The sequence below is a fragment of the Chelon labrosus genome (assembly GCF_963514085.1).
Source record: "Chelon labrosus genome assembly, chromosome: 7".
In the NCBI taxonomy this organism is placed as follows: Eukaryota; Metazoa; Chordata; class Actinopteri; order Mugiliformes; family Mugilidae; genus Chelon; species Chelon labrosus.
The window spans coordinates 23576332-23602054 of NC_140343.1; the positions used below are offsets into that span (position 1 = coordinate 23576332).

Consider the following 25723-nt stretch of genomic DNA (forward strand, 5'->3'; position numbering starts at 1 on the left):
GCTCCAGTGATGATGAGTGGCTGCCAGAGAAGAACAGAGACATAGGAACTGAAGATGATGGAGATACAGACAGTCCAGATGCAGAAAGTGAGGGTGCCTATAGTCAAGATGAGGGGCAGGATGCAGAGCCTACTAGTACAAAATATGATAAAATAATTAGTATAGTAACACAAACTACTGCAATTTCCCCATTGTGGGACTAATAAAGGTTTTTCTTATTTTTATTTTTATTCTTATTCTTAAACTACAGGTAATCTGCACACAAAGATTGCAGATTAGGGATGTTAGTTTAAATGAGTCTACGCCACCCAGTCACAGCAATTATCACATTCCTTGAAGCACAAGTTGAGGAGGAGGAGTGGCAGCAATCTTTCACTCTGATTTATCTATTAATACTAGACTTAAGCAGAGCTTTAATTCACTTGAAAGTCTTACTCTTAGTCGTCCAGACTGGAAAACACAAAAACCAATTCTTTTTGTTGTGGTGTATCGTCCACCTGCTCCTTACTCTGAGTTTTTAGCTGAATTCTCTGAGTTTTTATGTGATTTAGTACTTACAACAGATAAATTCATTATAGTAGGTGACTTTAACATCCATGTTGATGTTGTCAGTGACAGCCTTAGCTCTTCATTTACATCATTATTAGATTCAATTGGCTTTTCTCAGAATGTAAACAGATCAACTCACTGTTTTAATCACACCTTAGACCTTGTCCTAACATACGGCACTGAAACTGAAGGTTTAACAGTATTTACTCATAACCCTCTTTTGTCCGATCATTTCCTCATAACATGTGAATTTACAATAATGGATAACACAGGAACTGGAAAGACATTTCATTACAGTAGATGTTTATCTGATGATGCTTATTTACCTCAGCGCCATGTGCCAATGATGTGGACGGCCGCAACCACAAAATAACTGCTACACAAATAGATTATTTTGTTGATGGCACTGCAGCATTGCTTAGTACAACTCTAAACTTAGTTGCCCCTCTGAAAAAGAAGGTCGTGAATCCGATGAGGCTAGCTCCCTGGTATAATTCCAACACTCTCCCCCCTCCTCCTCCTCAGGCCGGGTTTTGTAAAGCGTCTTGGGACAATTGGTATTGTTATTGATGCTATAGCAATAAAACTGAATTGAACTGAATTGAATTATGTTATCTTACAACTTGCTGTGAAGTACTATTAAATGGTGCCCATAGAGAATACATATATGCAGCGCACAGTACTGATAACATATGTTTATGTTCAGTTCTGTTGTGTTCTGTTAGTTGACATTGTTGCAGTGGTTGAAGAGTGTGTTTCATATTAGCAGTGTCAGACTGACTGTGTTTAAACAAACCCAAGCAGCTTGAGGCTTAACTGAGTTCTTTAAGTAAAGATGCTCCTCCCAGCTGGAGTAGCTCCTGGTCCAGTCAGCAGCACATGAACATTACAGTCTGCCAAAATACCCCCACTGCTTACAATTTCTACATGATAAAGGACCCTTGAATATAATCAGAAATGCAGAAGAAATGATTTATAGACAAATGCTGACAGAGATTTTATTTCTTATGCATAAAATCAGATTATACTTGCTGACAATCAGAATTATTACAGCAGCTGTATAGATAAGCAAAGCACTTGGATGAGAAAGACAGAATTTTCTTTTTCCTTTGATTGGCTTATGGAGTAGAGAGAAGAGGTTGGATATCTTTGGTTGAGTGCTCCTGTGATGAAAAATAGACCCATTAGTGTTGATTCTCACATTTTAATAAATAAGAAAACAACCTGACCTAAATAGCAGTGATGTAGATTGGTGCTGACTCATTTTAGTCACACTCACATCCATGAATCCATGCTTGTCCTTCATTATCGCCACCTTGTCACTCTGTCTCAGCCTCCTCAGTCTCCAGGCGTTGACCACAATCAACATGGAAATCACCAACATGGCTGCTGCCAGGGATGCTGCCACAGCTATGACTGCTGTGAGATTATTAGCAGGTCCATGTGGTGCTGCCTTCATCAGACTGGAAACATCATGGACTGAAGGAGGGGGCAGAGGCTGAGGCACCAACAGTCCAGATATGTCTGAGGAAAGACAGACAACCATTGTGATATTCCTGAGACAGAACGATACTTGTGCCATAACATTATGATCAAACCCTGATAAAAATAATGACTGCCTTAAAACAACGACATGTTCAAATCTCTGGGATAAATTAGATGCGTGAACAGTCAGTTTTCACAGTCGACATCTTGGGGCCAGATACGGTCACAGTATTTTGACTCATCAGTATGAATATACAGTATGTACTGTATGTGCAATGTGCCGCTCCCCTGTAACCATCTAATGTCTGAAACACTCCACACCTTCCAGACTTAAGAGGATGAAGGCATCGTCTCCTTTGATGAATTTTCTGCTCCTCAGTCTGCTGTGGGTGATGAAGGAATCTGTTCCGTACCCTGGTCCTCGATAGTAATAGCTGCCATCAGAGTCCTGTACTTTAGTGCCCACCTTCCTGGGATCATCCCAGAAGTACTGAGTGCCTGAAAAAAAACAGATGAACACAGCAGTCATTGAAAATCTATTCAATATATGACAGATTGAGAAAATACAGGTAGATCCACATATTCTTGGACACTGACACAGTTCTTTGTCATTTTACAGGTGGTCATTTACCAAAGCATTGACAAGTCTAGTCATATTTGTCTATGAGCCTAAAGTGCAGACTTTCTGATTTCATTTCAGACAATTCCTTTTCAAGTCATACAGAATTGCTACTCTTTAACATGTAGCCCTGTCTTTTTCAAGGAACCAAAGGTGACTGCATGATTAACTCAAAAGATGTTTCATGGACAAGTGTGGCAAATTTCTTCTTTATTTCTTTGTCAGTTAAGTTAGTGAACAGTTAATGGGTGTACAGAGTGTTAATAAACCTACTGTTATGAGAATAAACAAGAGCACAGGGGCATAAAACTATGGTAGTAACAATAGTAGTTCTATTACAGGTGAGCTGGCTGGCATTAAATGACAGATTAAAGAAGACATTTAGGTAGGAATAGGTGGCTGGGTGCATGACTTCAAATGGCACTCATGTTACTGGAGATGTGACAGAAGCAGCCAAGTGTATTATAACATGTACAGGGGTATTTTGCCAGTTGTGTATTTGTTTGCTGGAGAGGCTGGACGCTCACTGGGAGCCTTTTTCCCTCGGGAATTCTACTTAATTGATGCTAAATCGTGACCACACTGCCGATTGTTGCTAGCTAGTTTTTCGTGCTAGTAGTATGAGAGACTTGTGTTTGCGAAACACTTGTTGCTCCAAGCTGCTGAGAACCTACTGGATGCTTATGCATGTGTACGGAGCCTGAAGCCATGTTTCTACACCACCGTGACCGAACTCTGCCGAAGGAAGGTTTTGCCAAATTCTATCTAACAGCACTCTGCATCCCAGGAACTGTGAGTACTGTTAAGACACTGTGAACTGGATTCAAATGAGCTCCAACATGCGCCTGTGCCAATGGTTTGGTACCATAGACTAAATCACTTAATGGATGGACTTAAGTGATATTAAATTCAAAGAATTTAAAAACAAAATTAAAAAAATAAATGTTATGTGTGCTTCTAGAAGTACCTTTGTGATAATATACTGTATTTCCTTTTAACGAGAACGGAACTATGGGGAATATGGGAACGGTAAAAAAAGAAATTCCAGGTTTAGATCACATTGATCACCACTTTAGATCACATTGATCTGTATGTGGCCCCTGAACTAAAATGAGTTTGACACCCCTGCTTTAGATAATTCACTAAATTATCAAATCACTGTCAAACATCGATTCCTCCACACAACAAAGTGGTGTTCATGAGGTACAATTGTGATGTCTTTTTTAGGCTTTCCACAATCAAAAACATAAGAGTACTAGATATGAGTTGCAGGTGTTAGCATGTGCAGCCAACTACCTTAGGAACACAAAGCATCATTCTAACCCCGTAGATTTACTGATGATATTAAAAAACGTGTTAACAACTAGCACATGTCAAAGCTAGTCCTGGATGCACTCAGAGTTTAGGACCCTACACTGATTATCAGGTGGTGAGAATTTCTGTCTGGAACATGCAGTGGTGGTCTTTTCATATAATGTACAGTATGAAACCCCACAGTTCCTTGATTTGGGAATTTCAGACTGTTAGCTGTACTTCAATATACCACTGTGGATTTATCAACGTAATGAAAAAGTGGTATTCACCTGGAAGGAGTAACCTGCTGGTGACAGAAAACGGGGACTGTACAGTTTTTGTCCTGCTGGCATGGTAGCCAGCAGGCCAGTGATGTTGCGGATGTGCCAGATGTGCTGAGGGCATTTTGTGGACGACAGGTTAATGTCATCCACAGAGAAACCTCCCTTTGACGACTTCTTTCCCCTCACCCCCTGAAAAACCACACGGGACTTCTTTGTCACATTCAGGTTGACATTATGCAGTTCCCAAGAGCCCCTGACACCTCCTATGAAGAGAGTGGAAAAAATAGATGTTAACTACTAATCTATTACTGTATTTAAAGTTTTATACCAACTTGTATTATTTATGACTCCATTTAAATCTATTGTTCTTTAATTAAAGGACCAGGAACTTCCAAATGGCTTTGAACCAAAGTATATACAATCAATATGTACACAATTGAATATTTAACTTTTTACCTGAAATGCTCTTGAAGAACTTCAGTTTACCCTTGGCGTTGGCCTTGTCATACTCTCGAATCCCGATCTTGAGAACATCATCAGGTGCTGCGGTGTTATAGAGGAAGAACTGCAGACACTGGGGTCCAGGTTTGGGATAAAGCCATCGACTCTCCAAAAAAGCATACTCTTTGGGCTTAGCACTGGCTGTTTTAAAATGCATGAAGTTGCCTTTCCCTGGGCAAACGTAGACAAAAAGTCAAATGATATTAGACCTTGACAATATGGCCATACTGTGGTAAGAATAACTGCTCAACAAAGAGAAAGGTCAGTCCACAGCTTGGAAGCCAGCCTGACTTCCCACCTGTTCTGATAAGAACCAAGTCTGCCAACAGACCAGTACAAAGGTATAAATGCTTTCACTGGCATATCCCCCTATGGCGTAGGCTCCATGTAGACCAGTCATGGATCCTAGCCTCTACTTTACATCCCCCTTACCCTTTAAATCCAGCTTACCGATTTTTTAGCTGCACCAAAAAACAAACAAACAAAAAAAAAAAACTGTGGTATAATTTTTTTATCTATGGAAACTGCTGGGGTCTCATTTTCCACTGTTGTCCAGGAGGCTCAAAGCTCAGTGCTGTAACCTGCATTTGATAGATGGTACCTTTGCATTGTCCCATGTTGGTGAAGTCAGTCCAAGGGCCTCCACTCACTGAGCTCCGCCATTCCCACTTGGCGTTGCCAGGACCCTCAATCATCCCACAGATGTTCTCATCCTCAAAGTCACAGCTGTCCACAAAGGTAGAAGACTTGGCTGTGGAGAGGAAACAGTCACTGTTTCATCAAGGTTGTTTGTAGACATCATATAAATGCTGGACATAAGTATATGTTCTAGGAGATAGAGGGCGAGAAAGCAAGGCAGTTCACAAATGTGTATATTTGGTAATAATTAGATAAATTAGGTGCATTAGTATTAGGCTATACTAATAAGTATTGCACTGATCAGGCATAATATTATGACCACCTTCCTAATATTGTGTAGGTCTCCCTTGTGCCTCCAAAACAGTTCTGATTCGTCAGAGAATGGAAATGGGCCTTCTGAGTGTGTCCTGTGGTGTCTGGCAACAGGATGTTGTTAGTGGGGCCTTTGGGTACTATGGGTTGAGGGGAGGGGCCTCTGTAGATCAGACTTGTTCCAGCGCATCCCACAGATACTTGATCAGTTTGGGATCTAGTGAATTCGAAGGCCAGGTCAATGTTCTTCATGTTTTTTGAGTTGTTCCTAAACTGTTTTTGTGTGTGTGCCTGTGTCAGGCTGCATCCTGCTGGGGATGGCTGCTGCCATCAAGGAGTGTCATTGCTATGGGGAGGGGGTGTAAATATGAGATGATCATTTCTTATGTGAGGGCTGTGGATGAGGACACCTTTCATCAACTATGTTATCACATATCCAGCTCTTAGTTGACCTGCATGGGGTGGGTGGCAATGTTGATGTGTTGATGTGATGTATTATCTCAATAGCCTGATATAATACTGCAGTCAGTTACCAAATCCATATGATAATATTACATCGTCATATTATATCGTCATAAATCAGTTTGATCAGTTTGGCTCCAAGAAACTACTGGAAAACTTCAGTAGTTCACAGAAGAGCTACGCAGGCCTACTGACGTGAACCCTGAAATCAAACCACCATGGAGATGGCACTGGTGGTTTGATTCTCTGGATGTCGGTGAAACTTGTGTGTGACAAAATGCTTATCCACTTAATAAAGTGGAGTTCAATTGTCGTTGTCCCGTTGTGTTTCTGCATCAATAATAAGTACATGAAAACACAATAAATAGAGACTCTGTTGTAAGCCACCAATGTATTGTATTGTATTGTATTGTATTGTTTTGAGGTCTACTGCTTGGGTTTGACTGAGCCAACATTTTTAGATAATGTTTTCCCCAGAGCTGTTGAAGAGTACATTGCATGTAAAAGCATGTACTTTCTTAAATGTTTTTGATGTAGATAGGTCATTTGTTGTCATTTATAGAATCAGCTTTTAATTACTCTATGATTAGTAGTTAACCTCATCCTCAGGGTATATACAGTTGAAACCAGATGTTTACATACACTGTGTTAAAAGACACATAAAACCTTTTTTCCTCACTCTCTGAAGTTAAATCAGACTAAACCTCTCCTGTTTTAGGTCAGTTACGATTACCAAAATTGAGAGAGAGAATTTCTTGGAGAATTTTTTATTACTTTCTTCAAAGTCAGAAGTTTACATACATTGCCTTAGTATTTGGTAGCATCGCCTTTAAACTGTATGACTTAGGTCAAACGTTTTGCGTATCCTTCCACAAGCTTCTCGCAATAGTCTGCTGGAATTCTGGTCCATTCCTCCTGACAGAACTTGTGTAACTGAGTCAGGGTTGTAGGCCACTTTGCTCGCACACGCCTTTTCAGATCTGCCCACAAATTTTCTATGGGATTGAGATCAGGGCTTTGTGATGGCCACTCCAAAACATTGATTTTGTCCTTAAGCCACTTTGTAACTAGTTTGGCAGTCATTGTCCATTTGTAAGACCCGTTTGTGCCCAAGCTTTAACTTCCTGGCTGATGTCTTGAAATGTTGCTTCAATATTTCCACATAATGTTCTTTCCTCATGATGCCATCTATTTTATGAAGTGCACCAGTTCCTCCTGCGGCAAAACAGCCCCACAACATGATGCTACCACCCCCATACTTCAGTTGGGATGGTGTTCTCAGGCTTACACGCTTCCCCCTTTTTCCTCCAAATGTAACGATGGTCATTATGGCCAAACAGTTCCACTTTAGGTCCATCAGGTCACAGGACATGTCTCCAAAAATTAAGGTCTTTGTCCCTGTGTGCATTTGCAAACTGTAATCTGGCTTTTTTATGTTGCTTCCTCGCTGAGTGGCCTTTCAGTCCATGTCGGTACAGGACTCGTTTCACTGTGGAGAATGACAATCTCTTACCAGCTTCAGCCATCATCTTGACACGGTCTTTAGCTTTTGTTTTGGGGTTGATTCGCACGTTTCGGACTAAAACACGTTCATCTCTGGGACATAGAACCCGTCTCCTTCCTGAGCAGTATGATGGCTGGACATTCCCATGGTGTCTATACTTGCGTGTAATTGTTTGAACAGATGAACGTGGCATCTTCAAGCATCTGGAAATTGTACCCAAGGATGAACCAGACTTGTGGAGCTCCACAATACTCTTCCTGATATCTTGGCTGATTTCTTTTGATTTTCCCATGATGTCAAATAAGGAAGCAGTGTGTTTGAGGTGTAGCCTTAAAATACATCCACAGGTGTGCCTCCAATTAACTCAAAAGTTGTCTGTTAACCTATCAGAAGTTCCCAAAGCCATGACATCATCATCATCAGGGCTTTCCTTCATTGTTTAAAGACATAGTAATCTCTGTGTATGTAAACTTCTGACTTTGAAGAAAGTAATAAAAAATTCTCTAAGAAATTCTCTCTCTCAATTTTGGTAATCGTAACTGACCTAAAACAGGAGAGGTTTAGTCTGATTTAACTTCAGACAGTGATGAAAAAATGTTTATGTGTCTTTTAGCACAGTGTATGTAAAAATATCTGGTTTCAACTGTATGTAATATTGTGTCAATAGATTCATTCATTCATTCATTTCTGTAACTGCTGGTCCTCTGGATGGTCACAGGGGGGCGCCGGGGCTGGAGCCTATCCCTGCTGTCATTGGGCGGTACACCCTGGACTTGTTGCCAGAGATCCCACGCATGCACACTTGAATTTTTTGTTAATCAATTAGCTTGTAATTTAATGGTTGTAACAGGTGCCCAGAATTGTAGTTTAGAGTGTCAGAAAACATTCATGCATGTAATGCAATTTTTGTTTTACGTTTGTCTCTTGTTTTTGTACCTGTGATGTGTTTGCAAGCTGAATCTCTCATCTGGGCTGGTAAAATGGCTCATGTCAACTTCATATACTGTATATACACTACATACAATAGTTTAAATATACTAGGCATGCAGGTGTTGCTCCTCACAATATTGCTATATATTATATATTACATTATATTCGCACAATAAAGGCAGGTGTCATATATTACTGACATACTGTGTTTACTCACTGCAGTTGTAGAGGCGGTTTAGCTTGGTTAGGTCACTGGCGCTGAACCCCATTCTCTGACCAATTACGTCCGTAAAGTTGGGGTTCTTGGTGACGATGGTGGAATTAGAGTTGATGCTGAAGTCTGTCTTAGCGTAGTGCATCAGAGAACCATAGTCATAGGGAACTCCCAGGGCACTGGACACTGTGTCATTGTGTTCTTCAAAGTTGTTCTCCTTACCTGAGAAGGACACATGCAGAATATCAGAAGAAATGAAGCCCTACAAGAATGAGACTGTGCAGCCAGTCACTGTCCATTGTACAAAAAAAAAAAAAATGGTTAGAAAAACACTGCTGCCTTCCTGTAGAGTTTGTCATTCATTGAATCAAGGTCCTACATCAGTACATTCATTGTAATTAATTGACTTATCAGTGTTACCAGGTTTAATGTTATTCCATATGATGTTGACGTAGTCGTCACGGTCAGCTCTGGACTGCTCATGCCAGAATCCCAGAGCATGGAGGAACTCATGCTCAACTTTTCCCAGGCGATCACAGTGTTGACCAATGGACAGCTGCTGCTTCCCCTTACGTTTGTTACCTACTGAGGAGGAGCATCTGTGGAGAAGGAAAGCAAGACGCACAAAAATATCAACAATCTGGGAACTAATGGATCTTGTGAAGTTAGCTCATCAGTTGACGATTCGCTTTCCCGCAGTATGTCACAAATTGTATCGTGTGGTAAATGATATATGTGCTAGACAGAGTCAGAAAAAAAAAACAATATATTGAAAAACTACGTATCTGTATTTGTGTATCACTACAAGTAAAAAAACAGTAGCATGTTCTGGCTGAAGTAGTAATTACAGTCTGAATCTTTTGTTCTTCATGACACAAGTGAGGTCACAAGTTTTCTTTATGTCAGAATAGCTGTGAACATGTTGGATGTAGCATTATTATTATGGCTGTGAGTAGTTTGTAATAAACCTTCAGAGGGCTTCCACATTTTCAAAGAGACATTGTACACGCATTTGTAGTGAACCTCAGTGAAGGGTTGCGAACGCAACCCAGGCAGTCTCTCCGCCCTTATCTCCTCCTCCTGCCAGGTGCAGTATAAAAGGCTTCAGGTGGCTCTGTTCAGCTTCTTGCTGGTCCCTGGTGGTAGTAGTAGTCTGATGGTGGCTCATCTACTGCTGTTTCTTGCCTTGTTCTTTCTGTCCCTTCCTGTGCTGTTTTTTGTTAGGTTTGCTTTTCTTTTTGGGCCAGTCTTTCCATTTGTTTTGGCCTTATTGGTCAAGGTGTATTAAGTTTTCGTTAAAGTACCCTTTTTGTTTGGTTCCTGGTTTTGAGATATTGTTCATCAATTGGGTTGTGGGCTTTGGTTGTGGCTTTTTGTTTTAACTTTTTTGCTTTTTGTGTTTCAGGTAGTTTTTGTTCCTTTGATTTTTAGTGTGGCCTGGATGTCGTCAGTTGGGAGGCTAGGCACCGTGGTGAGGACTTCACTCCCGTTTCATGCAAGTAGACACTGGGGCATGTTTTGTAGTGGTTGTGTGGTACCCCAGGGGAAGGGGAGCGTAACCAGTAACCACAGAAGCCCTAACCAACTGATTATACTTATACAGTCTGTTTACATTCTCCATGGATATTTTGGATAGTCATAACATTTATGCCATGGTAACTTGTATATACTTCGTATTTTGTATCTTGTTCTGTTTCTGTTTTTTTTGCACCTTAAAATGTCTTTACTTGCACGTTAAGGTGCTCACCTGTGCCTTAAATTGCCCCCTGGTGACAAATAAAGTTTTCTGAATCGGAATGAATCTGAATTTTAGCTATAGGTTATAGTTATTAAAGTTTTAGCCTTGTTGTAGCTGGCCTTTTGATTATTAATACAATCTTTTTTTTCCTATACTTCGTCTTACTTTGTTTGTTTCAGCAGTTCCAGTTTTCTTTTTAGGTTTATCCTTTAATTTAAATCAATAAATATTTGCTTTATCTCCTTCTGCCTCCTCAGTCACGACCCTATGCCCTTATTCTTTGCATCACATTTAGATTTCTGCTCTTTATATCCTGGGGTGCAAGTCCCCAGGTGGTGTTGTCGGGCCCCAATTAGTTAACAATGCACCCCCCTCCCCCCGCCACACAATCGTAACTACAGGTGAACACGGCAGTGAAGCTCAACTCACCCTTTGCCTTTATACACAGAGATGTAGTTCTTTTCTCCCTTCCATGGTGTGAAGTCAATGCAGGTCTTCAGTCTGAACTGGTCAAACACCTTCAGGATCACTCCCTTTGCATTGATCTCTACACGTTACATGGTATAAAGAACCAAGAAAAAACATCCTCATTTGATGCACATCCAGGGTTAGAGCTGAGTTTCCATGTCTTGTCTTACCCAGGTTGTCCTCTAGGTAGTAGGGAACGGTTGTTGGCCAGCGATACTTGTCTCCTATGATGGTGTGTCTGATGGGAATGAGGTATACAGTTGTGTTATAGAATTACAGTAATAAAAAACAAATCTGTAAATTAGATTACTTTAACACAACCTTGCAAAAATCCAAGATACATATTCTGTACAGTCACCATCATTTGGCATTCATTTTAAAGTCTTGCATGCTTTGTTTGCCAATTTTGACAGTGAAATTGCTCTTTATTGTTTTACTTTAATTTTGCCCAATATTTTGTGCCAATAACCTGATGAAAAATATGTAAAAATGAGTAATGTTTTTATTTTCACAAAAACACCACTTTTGAACCTACAACATAACTATTTTGTTTTGCAAAAATTCAATGGATACAGCGGCTCTTACTAAAGCACTAATTTGAAAATCCAGCTGCCCCACATATTCTGACATTGCCAATCAAAAATACATGTGGCAGCAGACAGCTACAGCAGGTAGAAAGGCATTAGCAAAACCATGCATGTACCTTAAGTAGCTGCAGAAGAAGAGGACAACAAGACTGAAACTGAAACCGCAACAGTCACTGGTCAGTCACAACGGTCATAGAAACTTACTTGGTCCTCCACAATATCTCCCTCTAGCAGGTCCAGTCCTGCAGCTGCAAAGAACAGGTGATGAAAATGCTTTAGAGACACAGCTTTATAAAATAAAATGAAACTGAAATAAATAATTAACAAACCTTTATTGATGTCAATGATGTCCCAGTCGTGGCCTTCATCAACATCAATTTCTGCAGGTGATGAATCAATTATAACAAAATTACATTTCCACAAACAGTAAAAACACTAAATCTGGATCAAAGGTAGAAATGATTACTATTACTGGTACTATTACTGTTATTTTTCTATTCATACCATCCGTACCCAAAGCTTCTCATGTTCTCTTGAAGGTATAACCTAGCTGAATGACGCATAGAGAGCTCAAATGTAAAATACCACTAATAATTAGTTTTTGGATACATTAAGGTATCTTTAGATCAGTGCTGCTGTAAAAAATCTTGAATGAATGTTAGAATGAAGAAATGTTGTCGACCAAAGAAAAGCATCTAAAGACCATGAAGGATTTCACTATATTCTGAATATAATATTCTTTGACCAACTTTTGGTCATCTCTAACCACAACAAAAACCTCATAATATGTGACTCACCTGTTTCACCTGTTAGCTTGGCTGATGTCTGTCAAGTAAATTAGAAAGCACAATAATCAGTGAATAGAAAACTTGGCATTAAAGCATTTTCACAGGAGATGTAGCGTAAATGTTGTGTTACTGTATATCTACATGAAGGGGGTTACACTTACCAATCCCAGGCCAAAAATCAGAATGATCCACCCGAGCATCATGTCTCCACCTGCAGACTCACACTCACGGCAGTTCTGCTGTGGCTCAAGGAAGGTTTATCTCTTATATGGGTGAAATTGGTGCAACATTCACGTGTCATATATATCACCTGTTAGCTTGGCTGATGTCTGTCAAGTAAATTAGAAAGCACAATAATCAGTGAATAGAAAACTTGGCATTAAAGCATTTTCACAGGAGATGTAGCGTAAATGTTGTGTTACTGTATATCTACATGAAGGGGGTTACACTTACCAATCCCAGGCCAAAAATCAGAATGATCCACCCGAGCATCATGTCTCCACCTGCAGACTCACACTCACGGCAGTTCTGCTGTGGCTCAAGGAAGGTTTATCTCTTATATGGGTGAAATTGGTGCAACATTCACGTGTCATATATATGACTCAAGTTTGTGGTTAAGTTCAAACATACAGACACACATGCAGCTGTGACGTTACCTAATCATTGGACAACAAATTATATTTGCATGTAACCACATTTTTATTATTTGGATCGGACCTAAATGAATGAGATTTGAACTTGCACCGTGAAGCAGCAAACAAATAACTAGATATATCTGACCCTAAAAGTGAAATTTGGCAGGATGCCATGACACTGCAGAGGACAATGACAAAGAGATACTGATACTAAAGAGAAACATTCATCAAGCAAGTTGAAGGGCAACATCTTCAAGGAGAATTTCTGAGTCTTAAGTTTGTGAGACCTTCTGGCTTGAACATTTGTCCTCTAAATAAAGGATTATCTTATCTGTCTTATCTCTTAAAATGTTTCTAGCAGCAGAGGAAACCATATGAGGAAACCAACACTGAAACCATCAGGTCAAAAGATCAGCCCAAGCATGCTGTTTTTGTAAAAACGACACCTGTGCTGCCCTCTACACTTATTACTCATGCTGGATTGTAGTGCATACAATAAAGAATGCATGTGGCAGCTTTCTGAACTGGAGATGGTTAAGTTATAACTCCAGTCAGGTATCCACACACAGTACACAGCTAAAAGTAATTCTGTTGTACATGTAGGGATTTTCACCCACACATCCTTACAGATAACTGCAATACCAAAGTGCAATGGTGTACATGTATATACTGTAGGTATTTCCCACTGTATCTAAACCTAATATGAGTCTGCAAAAAAGGACCAGCAGTTTTCGTTTCATCTTATTATAAGTTCTTGCTTTATTTCCTGATGTTTATTTATTGTATGGTATACTTCTCTTTTCTGCTGGAACTTCTCTATTCTCAATAAGAATGAATACATCTGTTACACAAGTGTTTGCACAAACATGCACATTTTATTTTTTTTCTAAACATTTGTCTGTGTAGCAACATTAACAACCATTATTGTCTCTTATATGTTCAGCTTAGCCAGTAAGAACTTCTGTTCAATAAACAATGTGTGCAGTGTAACTTTGTTTTTAGAACAGACAGTGTTCCCTGATGGCAGTGGCTTCTTTCATCAAGATAATGCTCAGTGCCATAAAGCCAAAATAGTTCAGGAATTGTTAGAGGAACACAAGGTGTTGACTTGGCCTGTAACCTGGTTGAGTATCTAGCCTGTATTGGAAAACAAGTCAGATTCCACGGAGGCTCAACCTCGCATCTTGCAGGAATTAAATAATCTGCAGATAATATCTTGGTGCCAGACACCACAGGATACCTTCTGAGGTCTAGTGGAGTCCATGCCACGATGGGTCAGGGCTGTTTTGCCAGCAAAAGGGGGACCTACACAATATTAGGCAGGTGGTCATTGGCTGATCTGTGTGTAGGATATTCTACAACTTTTAAATGTCTCGTTAGGGCACCACCTCCTGTTATCTTAGGAAGAACACAGTTTAAATCAATTTATCAGTCTCAGTTAAATAATTTGCATATCTAAAGGAGTGAATCCTTTTCTACAATTTGTACCATTCATTCTCTGCCGTAAAACAACATCACAAACAACTTCTTAAATGTGAACAAATATTTATTTAATAAAGTGACAACTATGAATAAATGAAGGACTAATAGAATATGGGAGTGTAATCAAATAAAACGAATATGATAAGGTATGAAATAATAAATTTCTGGAGCGATGGTGAGAGATGGAGATGTTTTAAGGTTTAAACTAACGGGAATGGATTTGATATCTAATCTAATCAATCTTCTCTAAAAGATGTTAGTAGGGAGTTTCAAAGTAGTGACACCAACTCTTTTTCTTAAGCCAGTGGTCGGCAACTGGCCGCCTTCGGGCCAAAATTGGCCCGCCTCCAATAATATCTGGCCCGCCAGATGACACTGAAAATCAGTTGAGTCCTACCACGTTTGATTGATATAATCTGAACCATTCAAACACCTTACATCTCACTCGACAGAGAAACAAACGTAGCCTACTACCCGACTTGACCACTAGCAAACTAAGGCACTCAGCCACTCACTCACTTACGCACAATACGCAGAGAAACGAAACTTAACCGACTCATAACCGACTATTACACCACTAATCAAGAGAGACAAGAGCCAGTTAATATGCTCACTCGCCACCAAATTGACAGATTGCCTTCATATTTTTCCGTCACCGCTTTAAAAAAAAAAAACGGCCATTGACGGAAAATATTACGTTAACGCTACCCCTGATGTCAGGAGATATGGATGTGACTTTAACCCGCAAGCAGTTCTCCAGATTTTTGTGCGTCAGGCCGATTCTTCTCGTGCGTCTTAATGGCATTCAAAGGTCGACTCGCATATACGTGGAGGGAAACATCGTCAGCACATAAAGGCGAGTTTCCTGATCCATCTGCACTCATCTGAGCATCCAAAAGTCATCCACGGATTGCGCACTTTTGAGCGCATCGCTGACCAGAGAGGTTGTTTGGAAATCAATAAGCTCCAGCTGAAATGCGGCCTCATCCAACTAGGGAATGGTTTCTTTGGCCAGGGAGGATAAGCGATGATGTCCCTCGGGATGGAGTAGTAAGTAATTTAATTAAGAAAGTCATTCTTTTAAAATTCAAACGAGTGACTTTCTTAAATTACTTTTTTTTGTACAATATATAATAGTATCCTATAGATAAGGGGAAAACGTTTTGTTAAGTAGAAAAAAAATATGTTTTTGATTGATGTGATGTTTTGGTCCGCCATTCAGTTGCTCGGAAAAAATTTGGCCCCACGCCAAACTTGCCGACCCCTGCTTGAGAGTGTTGGTCACCGATTTATTTTTTGAAATGTCAGTATAGTTTATTCGTAAAGTTTGAGTTGTTTTATTATTCTGACTCTAAAGGATGAAATTAAAGAAGTAAGATGGGAATATTTTTGTTTTTCTTTGAGTTGCGTAATACACTGCCTGGATTTAACTAAGCAAATAGGTACAAGCCTCCTATTGGATAATTATTGCATGGGCGATTATCTTTCAGCTGGCAACAAGATATTTAACCCCAACTGATGCAATCAGTAGCTTCTCATTTCTTAAACAACCATGTTAGTCTGTTTTAGAAGGGTCAAATCATTGGCATGCATCAAGCAGAGAAAACATCTAAGGAGATTGCAGAAACTACTAAAATTGAGTTAAGAACTGTTCAAAATTTTATTAAAAACTGAAAGGAGAGTGGGGAACCATCACATCAGGGTAAGAAGAAAGGCAGATGAAGTGAGGCACCCATCATGCCTAGTGTCTACTGTACAAGCCTGTGGGGGCAGTGTTATGATCTGGGGTTGCTGCAGTTGGTCAGGTCTAGGTTCAGCAACATCATGTGGCCAAAGAATGAGGTCAGCTGACTACCTGAATATACTGAATGACCAGGTTATTCCATCAATGGATTTTTCTTCCCTGATGGCACGGGCATATTCCGAGAGGACAATGCCAGGATTCATCGAGCTCAAATTGTGAAAGAGTGGTTCAGGGAGCATGAGACATCATTTTCACACATGGATTGGCCACCACAGAGTCCAGACCTTAACCCCATTGAGAAGCTTTGGGATGTGCTGGAGAAGGCTTTGTGCAGTGGTCAGACTCTCCCATCATCAGTACAAGATCTTGGTGAAAAATTAATGCAACACTGGATGGAAATAAATTTTGTGACATTGCAGAAGCTTATCGAAACAATGCCACAGCAAACGCATGCTGTAATTAAATCTAAAGGCAGTCCAACAAAACATTATAGAGTGTGTGACCTTTTTGTTTGGTGGCGACTTTTTTTCTGGCCAGGCAGTGTAATTCTGCACACTAATAATTGCCTAATAATTGTGCACACACAGATATTCTCGTACAAAAGCCAAAACCTTACGTTCACTTCCTTAAATATTCAGGTTTGAGGTTTAAGATTTTAGATTGACCAAGAGCACTGTTGTCTGTGAAGGTTCTCAGTCGTCCAGGTCATGGTATATCCAACAAAGGTTAAAAAAGGCAACTGGACTTGTAGAGTTTTTTTGAGAAGACGTTTCACCACTCATCCGATAGCTTCTTCAGTTTAGAACTCAAAACTGTCAGAGGCTGTCTTCCAGCCTCCAGCAAAATTTTCTGGGTCTTTGCCACCTTCTGAGCAGCCTTTCTGCTGAACTTCCTAGTTTCCGTGGAATTCTCAGACTCTCCCAATCCAGGAGTTTGTTGCTCCTTGATTGCCTTGTTGTCCAGTTATTCCTGCCTGTTTTCCCAGTTTCCATGTACCTTAGTTTTTGCTTTGGTTTTTAGACCTTTTGTTGGGTTTTGTTGGGATTATGCCTGCTCACCTCTGTAGAACCCTATTGTTTTTTCTTTTTTTAATTCATCATTAAATTGACTTGTTTTTCCTGAGTGTGTGTCCTGCAATTGTGTCCTACCTTCCTTGCTACACCTGTGACGTGTACCACAACATGCTTTTGTTATCACTGACACCTCACCTTTGCATTGTCCCATGTTGGTGAAGTCCATCCAAGGTCCTCCCCTTACTGAGCTACGCCGTTGCCACTTTGCGTTGCCAGGACCCTGAATCATCCCACAGATGTTCTCCTCCTCGAAGTCGCAGCTGTCAACAAAGGTAGAAGACTTGGCTATGGAGAGGAAATGGTTACAGTTTCATTAAGGTTGTTTGTAGAGTGAGGAATGTTACTGTACTAAATACAGTTTGTGACTAGCAGCTGTGTTAATCTACTACTGCACTGCATTGCCTGTCCATGCAGGCATGAATAAAATATTAAATTGGAACCCACCAAATTGGGCATGAAACCACCCAATCTGGCAAAAGTGCGTGTGATACCAGTTTGCATGGCTGCCGACAGTTGCTTTTCTGGCATCAAATTTCAGATTCAGTGAAATATTTCTACACATACAACTTTACAGACACATGACACTACTACACATAATTAATAAGATATTGCAAGATTTACATTTTTTTTTTCTTCTGCAGCGATAAGACCTTCATGCTCTTAATGAAAACCGTTTGAATGCTTGTCTCATTTGTTATGCCTGGAAAGCTTTTTACGCTGATGGTAAATTAACTGAAGTAAAAGCTTGTAAGTTTCAATCTCCGTACGCTGTATGTGGTAGGTGTTGCCCTGCGCATTTGTACCTACCTTTTCAATCATACTGTATGGTTTGCACAATGAAGGCAGCCTGTGTCATAGATTGTCGACATACTGTGTTTACTCACTGCAGTTTTAGAGAGCTTGGTTAGGTCACTGGCGCTGGACCCAATTCTCTGACCAATTACGTCCATGAAGTTGGCGTTCTTTGTGACGATGGTGGGCTGAAGAATTTCTTACTGTAGTGCATCACAGAACCGTAGTCACAGGGAACTCCCAGGGCACTGGACACTCTGTCATTGTGTGCTCGGAATTTTTTTTTCTATCTACGAAAGACAAGTAAGGAATACCAGGAAGATGTAAGACTTTTATTGTTTGCTTGTCTTTTTTCTCTTTTTTTATTTTCAAAAATGCTGTAAGCCACTGTCCATCACCTTGGGGGAAAAGTGTAGCGAAATAGCAGGAATATGAAAAAAGAAAAACCAGGTGCTATGTTTCTGTACAGTTTGTAATTTATTGTATTGTGAATAAATTAGTTTCACACTTAAATGTAAGATATAGATACCAATGTAAGAAATAATGCAAGATGACTGTTACCGGGGTCAATGCAATTCCATATGATGTTGACGTAGTCGTCGCTGTCAGCTCTGGACTGCTCATGCCAGAATCCCGGAGCATGGAGGAACTCAACAATTCCCACGGTATCACAGCCTGGACCAATGGACAGCTTCTGCCGCTTCCTCTTACGTTTGCCTACTGCGGAGGAGCATCTGTGGAGAAGGAAAGGAAACAAAGGTCTAAACAATCGTGTACTTATATCACTTTATAGAGAACACAGTCTAAATAGTCTTTAAAGCATTGGACGTAGAACTGCACTCATTCATCTTCAACTCAGAACCTGCGTCAGTGTGAGAGTACAGTCTTAACAATATCATGTTTGCGGCTGAAGTAGTAATTATAGTCTGAATCTTTTGTTCTTCATGAGTCATAAAACGAAATGAAAAAAAGACAGTGACACATAATAATCATTGATCTGTTGTTAATATAAGAATCTTGTACACCAGTAAGCTTGTATAAACCTTCAGAGGGTTTTCACGTTTTGAACAAGACAGTGTACACTCACACAGTCGTAAATGGAAGTGAACACAGCAGTGAAGCTCAGCTCACCCTCTGCCTTTATAAACAAAGATGTAGTTCTTTTCTCCCCTCCATGGTGTGACGTCAATGCAGGTCTTCAGTCTGAACTGGTCAAACGCCTTCAGGATCACTCCCTTTGCATTGATCTCTAAATGTTTAAAAGTGCCACATTGAAAAAGAAAAAAAAAATGAAATGAATAAGCATCTTCATGCACATCCAGGGTTAGAGCTATAAACATGAGTTTCTGGAATGTCTTACCCAGGTTGTCCTTTAGGTAGTAGGGAACGGTTGTTGGCCAGCGATACTTGTCTCCTATGATGGTGTTTCTGTTGAGTGTCTGAAGGGAATGAGGTACACAGTTATGTTATAGAATAGCCCACTTTTTATCAGGTTGCCCAGGCTCAAAAAAACCTGACGTAGACCTTGTTAACCTGGGTGACCATAACCTGGTGGCACTACTGAACCAACCACTAAGGGGTGGGACCTATCTTGAATTCAGATTCAGATTCAGATTCAGAAAACTTTATTTGTCCCCGGTGGGGGAATTTAAGGCACAAGTGAGCAGCTTAACGTGCAAGTACAGACATTTTAAGGTGCAAAAAAAAAAAAACAGAAACAGAACAAGATACAAAATACGAAGTATATATACAAGTTACCGTGCCATAACTATCCAAAATATCCATGCAGAATGTAAACAGACTGTGTAAGTAAAGTGCAAATGTAAACAGTAAACAGTAGTTACAGGGAATATGTATTTACAAGTTATAGCCAAGGTAGAATAGGTAATAAATAAAAACAACCAAAAACAATCAAGAGTCTCTGGTATGTGAGTATGGGGGTGGGGGACAAGGGGAGGTTGACTGTACTATGGCTATGTGTGAGCTGGAGAAGAGTCAGAGAGAGTGAGAGAGAGAGAGTATGTGGGGAGGAGTTGAGGAGGAGGAAAGCTTTGGGGACGAAGGTGGCTTTTCTCCTCTGAGTTCTGCAGTCAGGGCAGAGGAGCCGTCGTCCAGAGATGAGCCACTGGTATGCTGAGTGGAGGACGTGTGAGGGGTCTTTGGTGATTTTTACTTCCAAGTTGAGTGTCTGTTGGTCATGAATATGTGTAAGAGTTCTTACAGGCAGGCCGATGATCTTAGAGCAGACCGAAACAGTGCTCTGCAATCGGTTTCTGTTTTGGAGGCTGATGGAGTGGAACCAGCAGGTTATTGAGAAGGCGATGATGCTCTCAATAAAACTGTAATTAAAAGTCTGTAGAATGTCTTTGCTGACTCCAAAGGAGCTGAGTTTCCTCAGGAGGTAGAAACGTTGCTGGCACCTTCTGAGAGTCTCTTCGGTGTTGGAGGAGAATTTCAGCAGGTTGTCAAAGATGGTGCCCAGATATCCGAACCAGTGTTGTTTTCGTCAACGATGACGATGACGAAATTATTTCGTTGACGCCCAATTTCTTCATGACAATATGTTGTGGGTGGTCTGTCAGACGTTCAAAATGCATGACATTTCTGCCTATTGTCTGTCAAAAGCTAAAAAGTATCAGCAATGGTGCTGCATCCTATCCTTGTTTGGTCATGCCCACCACATGGCATCACGCCAGCATCTGTGCACATTCTGCACAACACGCCTGCCGTCACAGTCACACTAAATGATGGACCTTAGTGGCAGCGGCAAGGGCCTTGGTGGTCAGAAACGACGAGATGATCTATGGCAGGGGTGCTCATTACATCGATCACGATCGACCGGTAGATCGCGAAGGTAGTGTGGGTAGATAAAGGTAAAACTTTTTTTAGATGTTAGCCGGAAACATTTATCTGTTGCAACTCCAAAACAAACAGCAAGACAAACGTTCATCTTTATTTATTTTTACTTTATATTTGCAACATGCCCTCAGTTCAACGGCACACATCCACAGCCACGCACAACTTCAACAACTCAAGACTACCGTCTTTCTTAAAGAGACGGCACTATTTTTGTAAAGGTGCAGTGCACCAGTTTTTCTTGATAAAAATAAAAACAAAGCTGGATAGAGCTTTTAACACTGTAGCACCAATTAATATGACTATATATACACTTACCATTTTATCTGTGTGTAATGCATAATCCTTATAGTAGATCAGAAAGTATTTGCTGTTGGGTGGAAAACTTGTCTGTCTAAAACCATTCCGTTGTTATTGTAATTATTGGTGAAAATACTTTCTTTTTTCTTCTTTTAACTAAAATTGACTAAAACGGCAGCACAGTGGCGAGGTGGTTAGCACTGATGCCTCACAGCAAGAAGGTCACCGGTCCGAATCCATGGGCCGGCTGGCCTTTCTGTGTGGTGTTTGCATGTTCTCCCTGTGTCTGCGTGGGTTCTCTCCGGGTACTCTGGCTTCCTCCCACCGTCCAAAGACATGCTCATTAGGTTGATTGGTGATTCTAAATTGGCCGTAGGTGTGCATGTGAGTGTGAATGGTTGTCTGTCTCTGTGTTAGCCCTGCGATGGACTGGCGACCTGTCCAGGGTGTACCCCGCCTCTCGCCCGATGACAGCTGGGATAGGCTCCAGCAGACCCCCGTGACCCTTAACAGGACTAAACGGGTATAGAAGATGAATGAATGAATGACTAAAACTAGACTAAAACCTTTTTGAGTTTTCGTCGACTAAAACGAGACTAAAACCATCACATATAGAAATGACAAAAATGTGACTAAAACTGATAAGCATTTTCGTCCAAAAGACTAAGACAAAGACTAAATCTAAAATGGCTGCCAAAACCAACGCTGATCTGAACTCCTCGACCAGCTCCACTGGCTTCCCATGGATGATGGTGGTGGCTGTTGTAGTCAGGTCCCTCTGATTCTTGGAATAAGTCACCACCATCTCCTTGGTTTTACTGACGTTCAGTTCCATGCGTGAGCTGTCGCACCACTCTATAAACTCCTGAAGAGCTGGTCCGTGGTGATGTGTGTGTCCCGACAGCAGAGACAGGAGAACTGTGTCGTCAGCATACTTGACCAGGTGGCAGTTGGGCTGTGTGGATCTGCAGTCATCGGTGTAGAGGATGAAGAGCAGGGGTGATAGCACACAGCCCTGGGGGGAGCCAATCGAGGTGAAACGGAGGTCTGAGAAGATGCTGTTGACCAGTACTCTCTGGGACCTGTTCGTGAGAAAGTCCAGGATCCACAGGATTAATTTGTCGTCTAGGTGGAAGCGGGAGGAAAGTTTTGTGGCCAGGATGTGGGGCTGCAGGGTATTGAATGCCGAGGAGAAATCAGCAAACAGTAGTCTGGCTGAAGAGTCGGGGTGCTCCAGGTATTTGTGGATGCTGTCCATGATGAATGTCGTTGCATCATTGACGCAAACTGGAATGGGTCAATCAGGGAGTCCGTTGCTCTGATGATGTGGTGTTTTATGATCCTTTCCATGGCTTTCATCACTAGGGAGGTGAGAGCTACGGGTCGAAGGTCATTCAGGGCTTTTGTTTTACTTTTTTGGGGGATGGAGATGACAGTGGAGTGTTTCCAAAGATGAGGGACGATGCTGCTGTCCATGGAGCTCTGGAACAGGGTCTGGAACACGTCCCCTAGCTGCTGAGCACAGTGCCTCAGGACCCGGCCACTGATGTTGTCTGAGCCAGGTGAGCTGCTCTCTCTGGTTCCTCTGAGGGCTCTCACCACGTCATGTGAGCTGAAGGTGAATGCAGAGCCGCCAGGGATGAGTGTGGATGTTACACTCTCAAGCTGGATGGCGTTGTCTGTTTTGAATCTGGTGTAGAAGGAGTTGAGATCGTCAGGGAGGGATGTGGGGCTGCAGCCTTTCACCTGGATGGTTCTGGGGATGGTAGCAGCAGTGTTAGCGGAGGCCATGGTTTTGAGGCCCTGCCAAGCTGAGCGTAGATTCCATGAATGGCTAACCCAAGGCCATACAGTCCTGATCCTGAAGGAAACCCCATAAAGGACCATTTCCATTCACCCGCCGGATAAAAAACCTGCCTCTTCACAACATGGAGGCATCTGTCAGGCATCATAGCCGATAAGAAGAGTAGACACGTGGCTCAAAACATGATGTAAGGTATTCTGTTAGTTTAATATGATAGTTTGAAGAGTCACTCTTTTTAGGCCAAAATTGAAACTTCACAGTTATTTGTATTCTTTTTATCATTATTTATTCTGCTTCTGATGTCTTTTTATTTATAAATTGCACTTGGACCCAGACCTTATCACGTTACTAATGCTATATACTATTGTTGTGTGAATGGTTGTATGTCTAGATGGTGGACTGTAGAAACTGAATTGCCCTTTGGGGATTAATAAAGCTTTCTGTATCTGTATCTGTATCTAAATTTGAATCAAAGGTAGAAATGATTACTAATACTGTTATTTTTCTATTCATACCGACAATACTTAAAGCTTCTCAAGTTATTTTTAAGGTACAACCTAGCTAAATGACGCATAGAGAGCTCAGATGTAAAATACTACATAAGTCTTTGGATACATTAAGGTATCTTAAGATCAGTGCTGCTGTAAAAAATCTTGAATGAATGTTAGAATGAAGAAATGTTGTTGACCAAAGAAAAGCATCTAAAGACTGTGAAGGATTTCACCATATTCTGAATATACTATTCTCTGACCAACTTTTGTTCATCTCTAACCACAACAAAAACCTCATAATATGTGACTCACCTGTTTCATCTGTTAGCTTGGCTGATGTCTGTAAAGTAAATTAGAAAGCATAATAAGAGATATAATGTAAATGTTGTGTCACTGTATATCTACATGCAAGGGGTTACACTTACCAATCCCAGGCCAAAAATCAGAATGGTCCACCCGAGCATCATGTCTCCACCTGCAGACTCGCCGTCACTTCAGTTCTGCTGTGGCTCAAGGAAAGTTGTTGCTTTTTTATAAAGATGATGAAACTCTGAACTGGGAGCAACAGCTTCATGATGCAATCATATCTGAGACTCAAGGTTTGAGTTTAAAAACAAATCATTGCAGATCTTTTTTGAAGAAGTTGAAAGATGCAAACACACAGCCATGGAGTTACCTCAGAGGTGACAGATTTACACTTGTTGGTGGATACTTGCATGTAACACATGGTTCTGATTTATTTTCCTAATATTGTGTAGGTCTCCCTTGTGCCTCCAAAACAGTTGTGACTAGGGTTGCAAAATTCCGGGAATTTTCAAAGTTGGAAACTTTCCATGGGAATTAACGGGAATATATGGGAATTAACGGGAATTAACGGGAATATATGGGAATAAACAGGAATAAATAAGAAATTTACAAAATTGAAGGTTGGCCCTTAACAGGGAACTTAAATATAGTTGGGGGGAATATATTGTAGCATAGTCTTGGCTAAAACAACCAGATTTAATGCAAGTACACTCCTCAATCACATGCACACAGCACACTGCTTACTGCAGAGCTATTGAGGCCACGCCCCGTACATGCACTGTGCATTCCTCCATCACATGCACAGGTGATTTCTTGAAGCCTGGAGGCCACACTTTTGAGCTCAAAGCACAAGACTATTGAAGCCACACATTTGAGCCCGCGGACTATATAAAGTCAAGTAAGTTTTGATAATATCATGGGGTAAATATATTTGATCTCTCCCATAATTCCCATAAATTCCCATAAATTCCCAATAATTCCCATAATTCCCATAATTCACATGGAAAGTTTCTAATTTGGAATATTTCCAAAATTCCCCAGTTTAACTTCCCATGGAAAGTTTCTGGAAATTTACCGGAAATTTACCAGAAATTTTCCACCCCTTTGCAACCCTAGTTGTGACTCATCAAAGAATGGACATGGGCCTTCTGAGGGTGTCCTGTGGTGTCTGGCAACAGAATGTTTTAGTGAGGGCCTTTGGGTTCTATGTTTTTTTTACTTCTCCTGTCAGTGGTCATAATGTTATGCCTAATCAGTGTACCTGAACTCTAACAGTGAAATTTGGAAGGATCCCATGACACTATGCAGGATTATTACTTCAGACTTCAAGAAAAACAAACAGATACAGACAAATCTTTTGAAAGCATTCATGCTCTTGAGGAAAAAAGACTCCAAAAACATCCATCAGCCATGGCAACAGCAGCTGATGGCCAGTGTGACCATGGGTGATCTTATGGCAAATGGGAAATAACTTCTCTAGGGATGCTTACTTGTTGTATTCTGACCAATGTGCCATTCTGAGTTCTGAAAGAAACGAAAATGTTCCTCTGAACAAAACCTGTAACATCATCATGTTACCTTTACATCTGATCTGTCTTTACCTTGCCACCATCAGGTCAAATGAGAAAGGCAACACTCTACACTTAATATGCATGTATGTATTTACTGTATACTTAGCAACAACATAATTATCAATATAACTAGTCGCCTGTAGTTTAATATTAGGGAGAATAATAGACAGGATTGGAAGGTGTTTCTATGGGAGGAGAGGAACATAAAATAAGTCTGTACGCAGACGATGTATTGATCACAATAAAAAATCCTAATTCAGGCCTGCCTCTATTAACAAAAATGCTGGAAACTTATG

General features: G+C 40.8%; 1 protein-coding gene across 1 annotated transcript; it reads right to left on the reverse strand.

The window, feature by feature from the left end:
* Positions 1 to 1049: 1049 nt before the first annotated feature.
* LOC311491189 (uncharacterized protein) lies at positions 1050 to 23046 on the reverse strand (the record flags this gene model as incomplete). The annotated part of the gene is made up of 18 exons (XM_084549046.1): positions 1050 to 2073; positions 2356 to 2649; positions 4215 to 4493; positions 4687 to 4902; positions 5333 to 5482; positions 8796 to 9014; positions 9213 to 9391; positions 10960 to 11077; positions 11169 to 11236; positions 11436 to 11467; positions 11790 to 11833; positions 11915 to 11965; positions 17443 to 17592; positions 18661 to 18833; positions 19231 to 19348; positions 19460 to 19538; positions 21956 to 22542; positions 22668 to 23046. 18 exons carry the CDS (start codon positions 23044 to 23046, stop codon positions 1754 to 1756), a joined length of 3456 nt encoding a protein of 1151 aa, XP_084405172.1. The 3' UTR covers positions 1050 to 1753.
* Positions 23047 to 25723: the final 2677 nt, after the last annotated feature.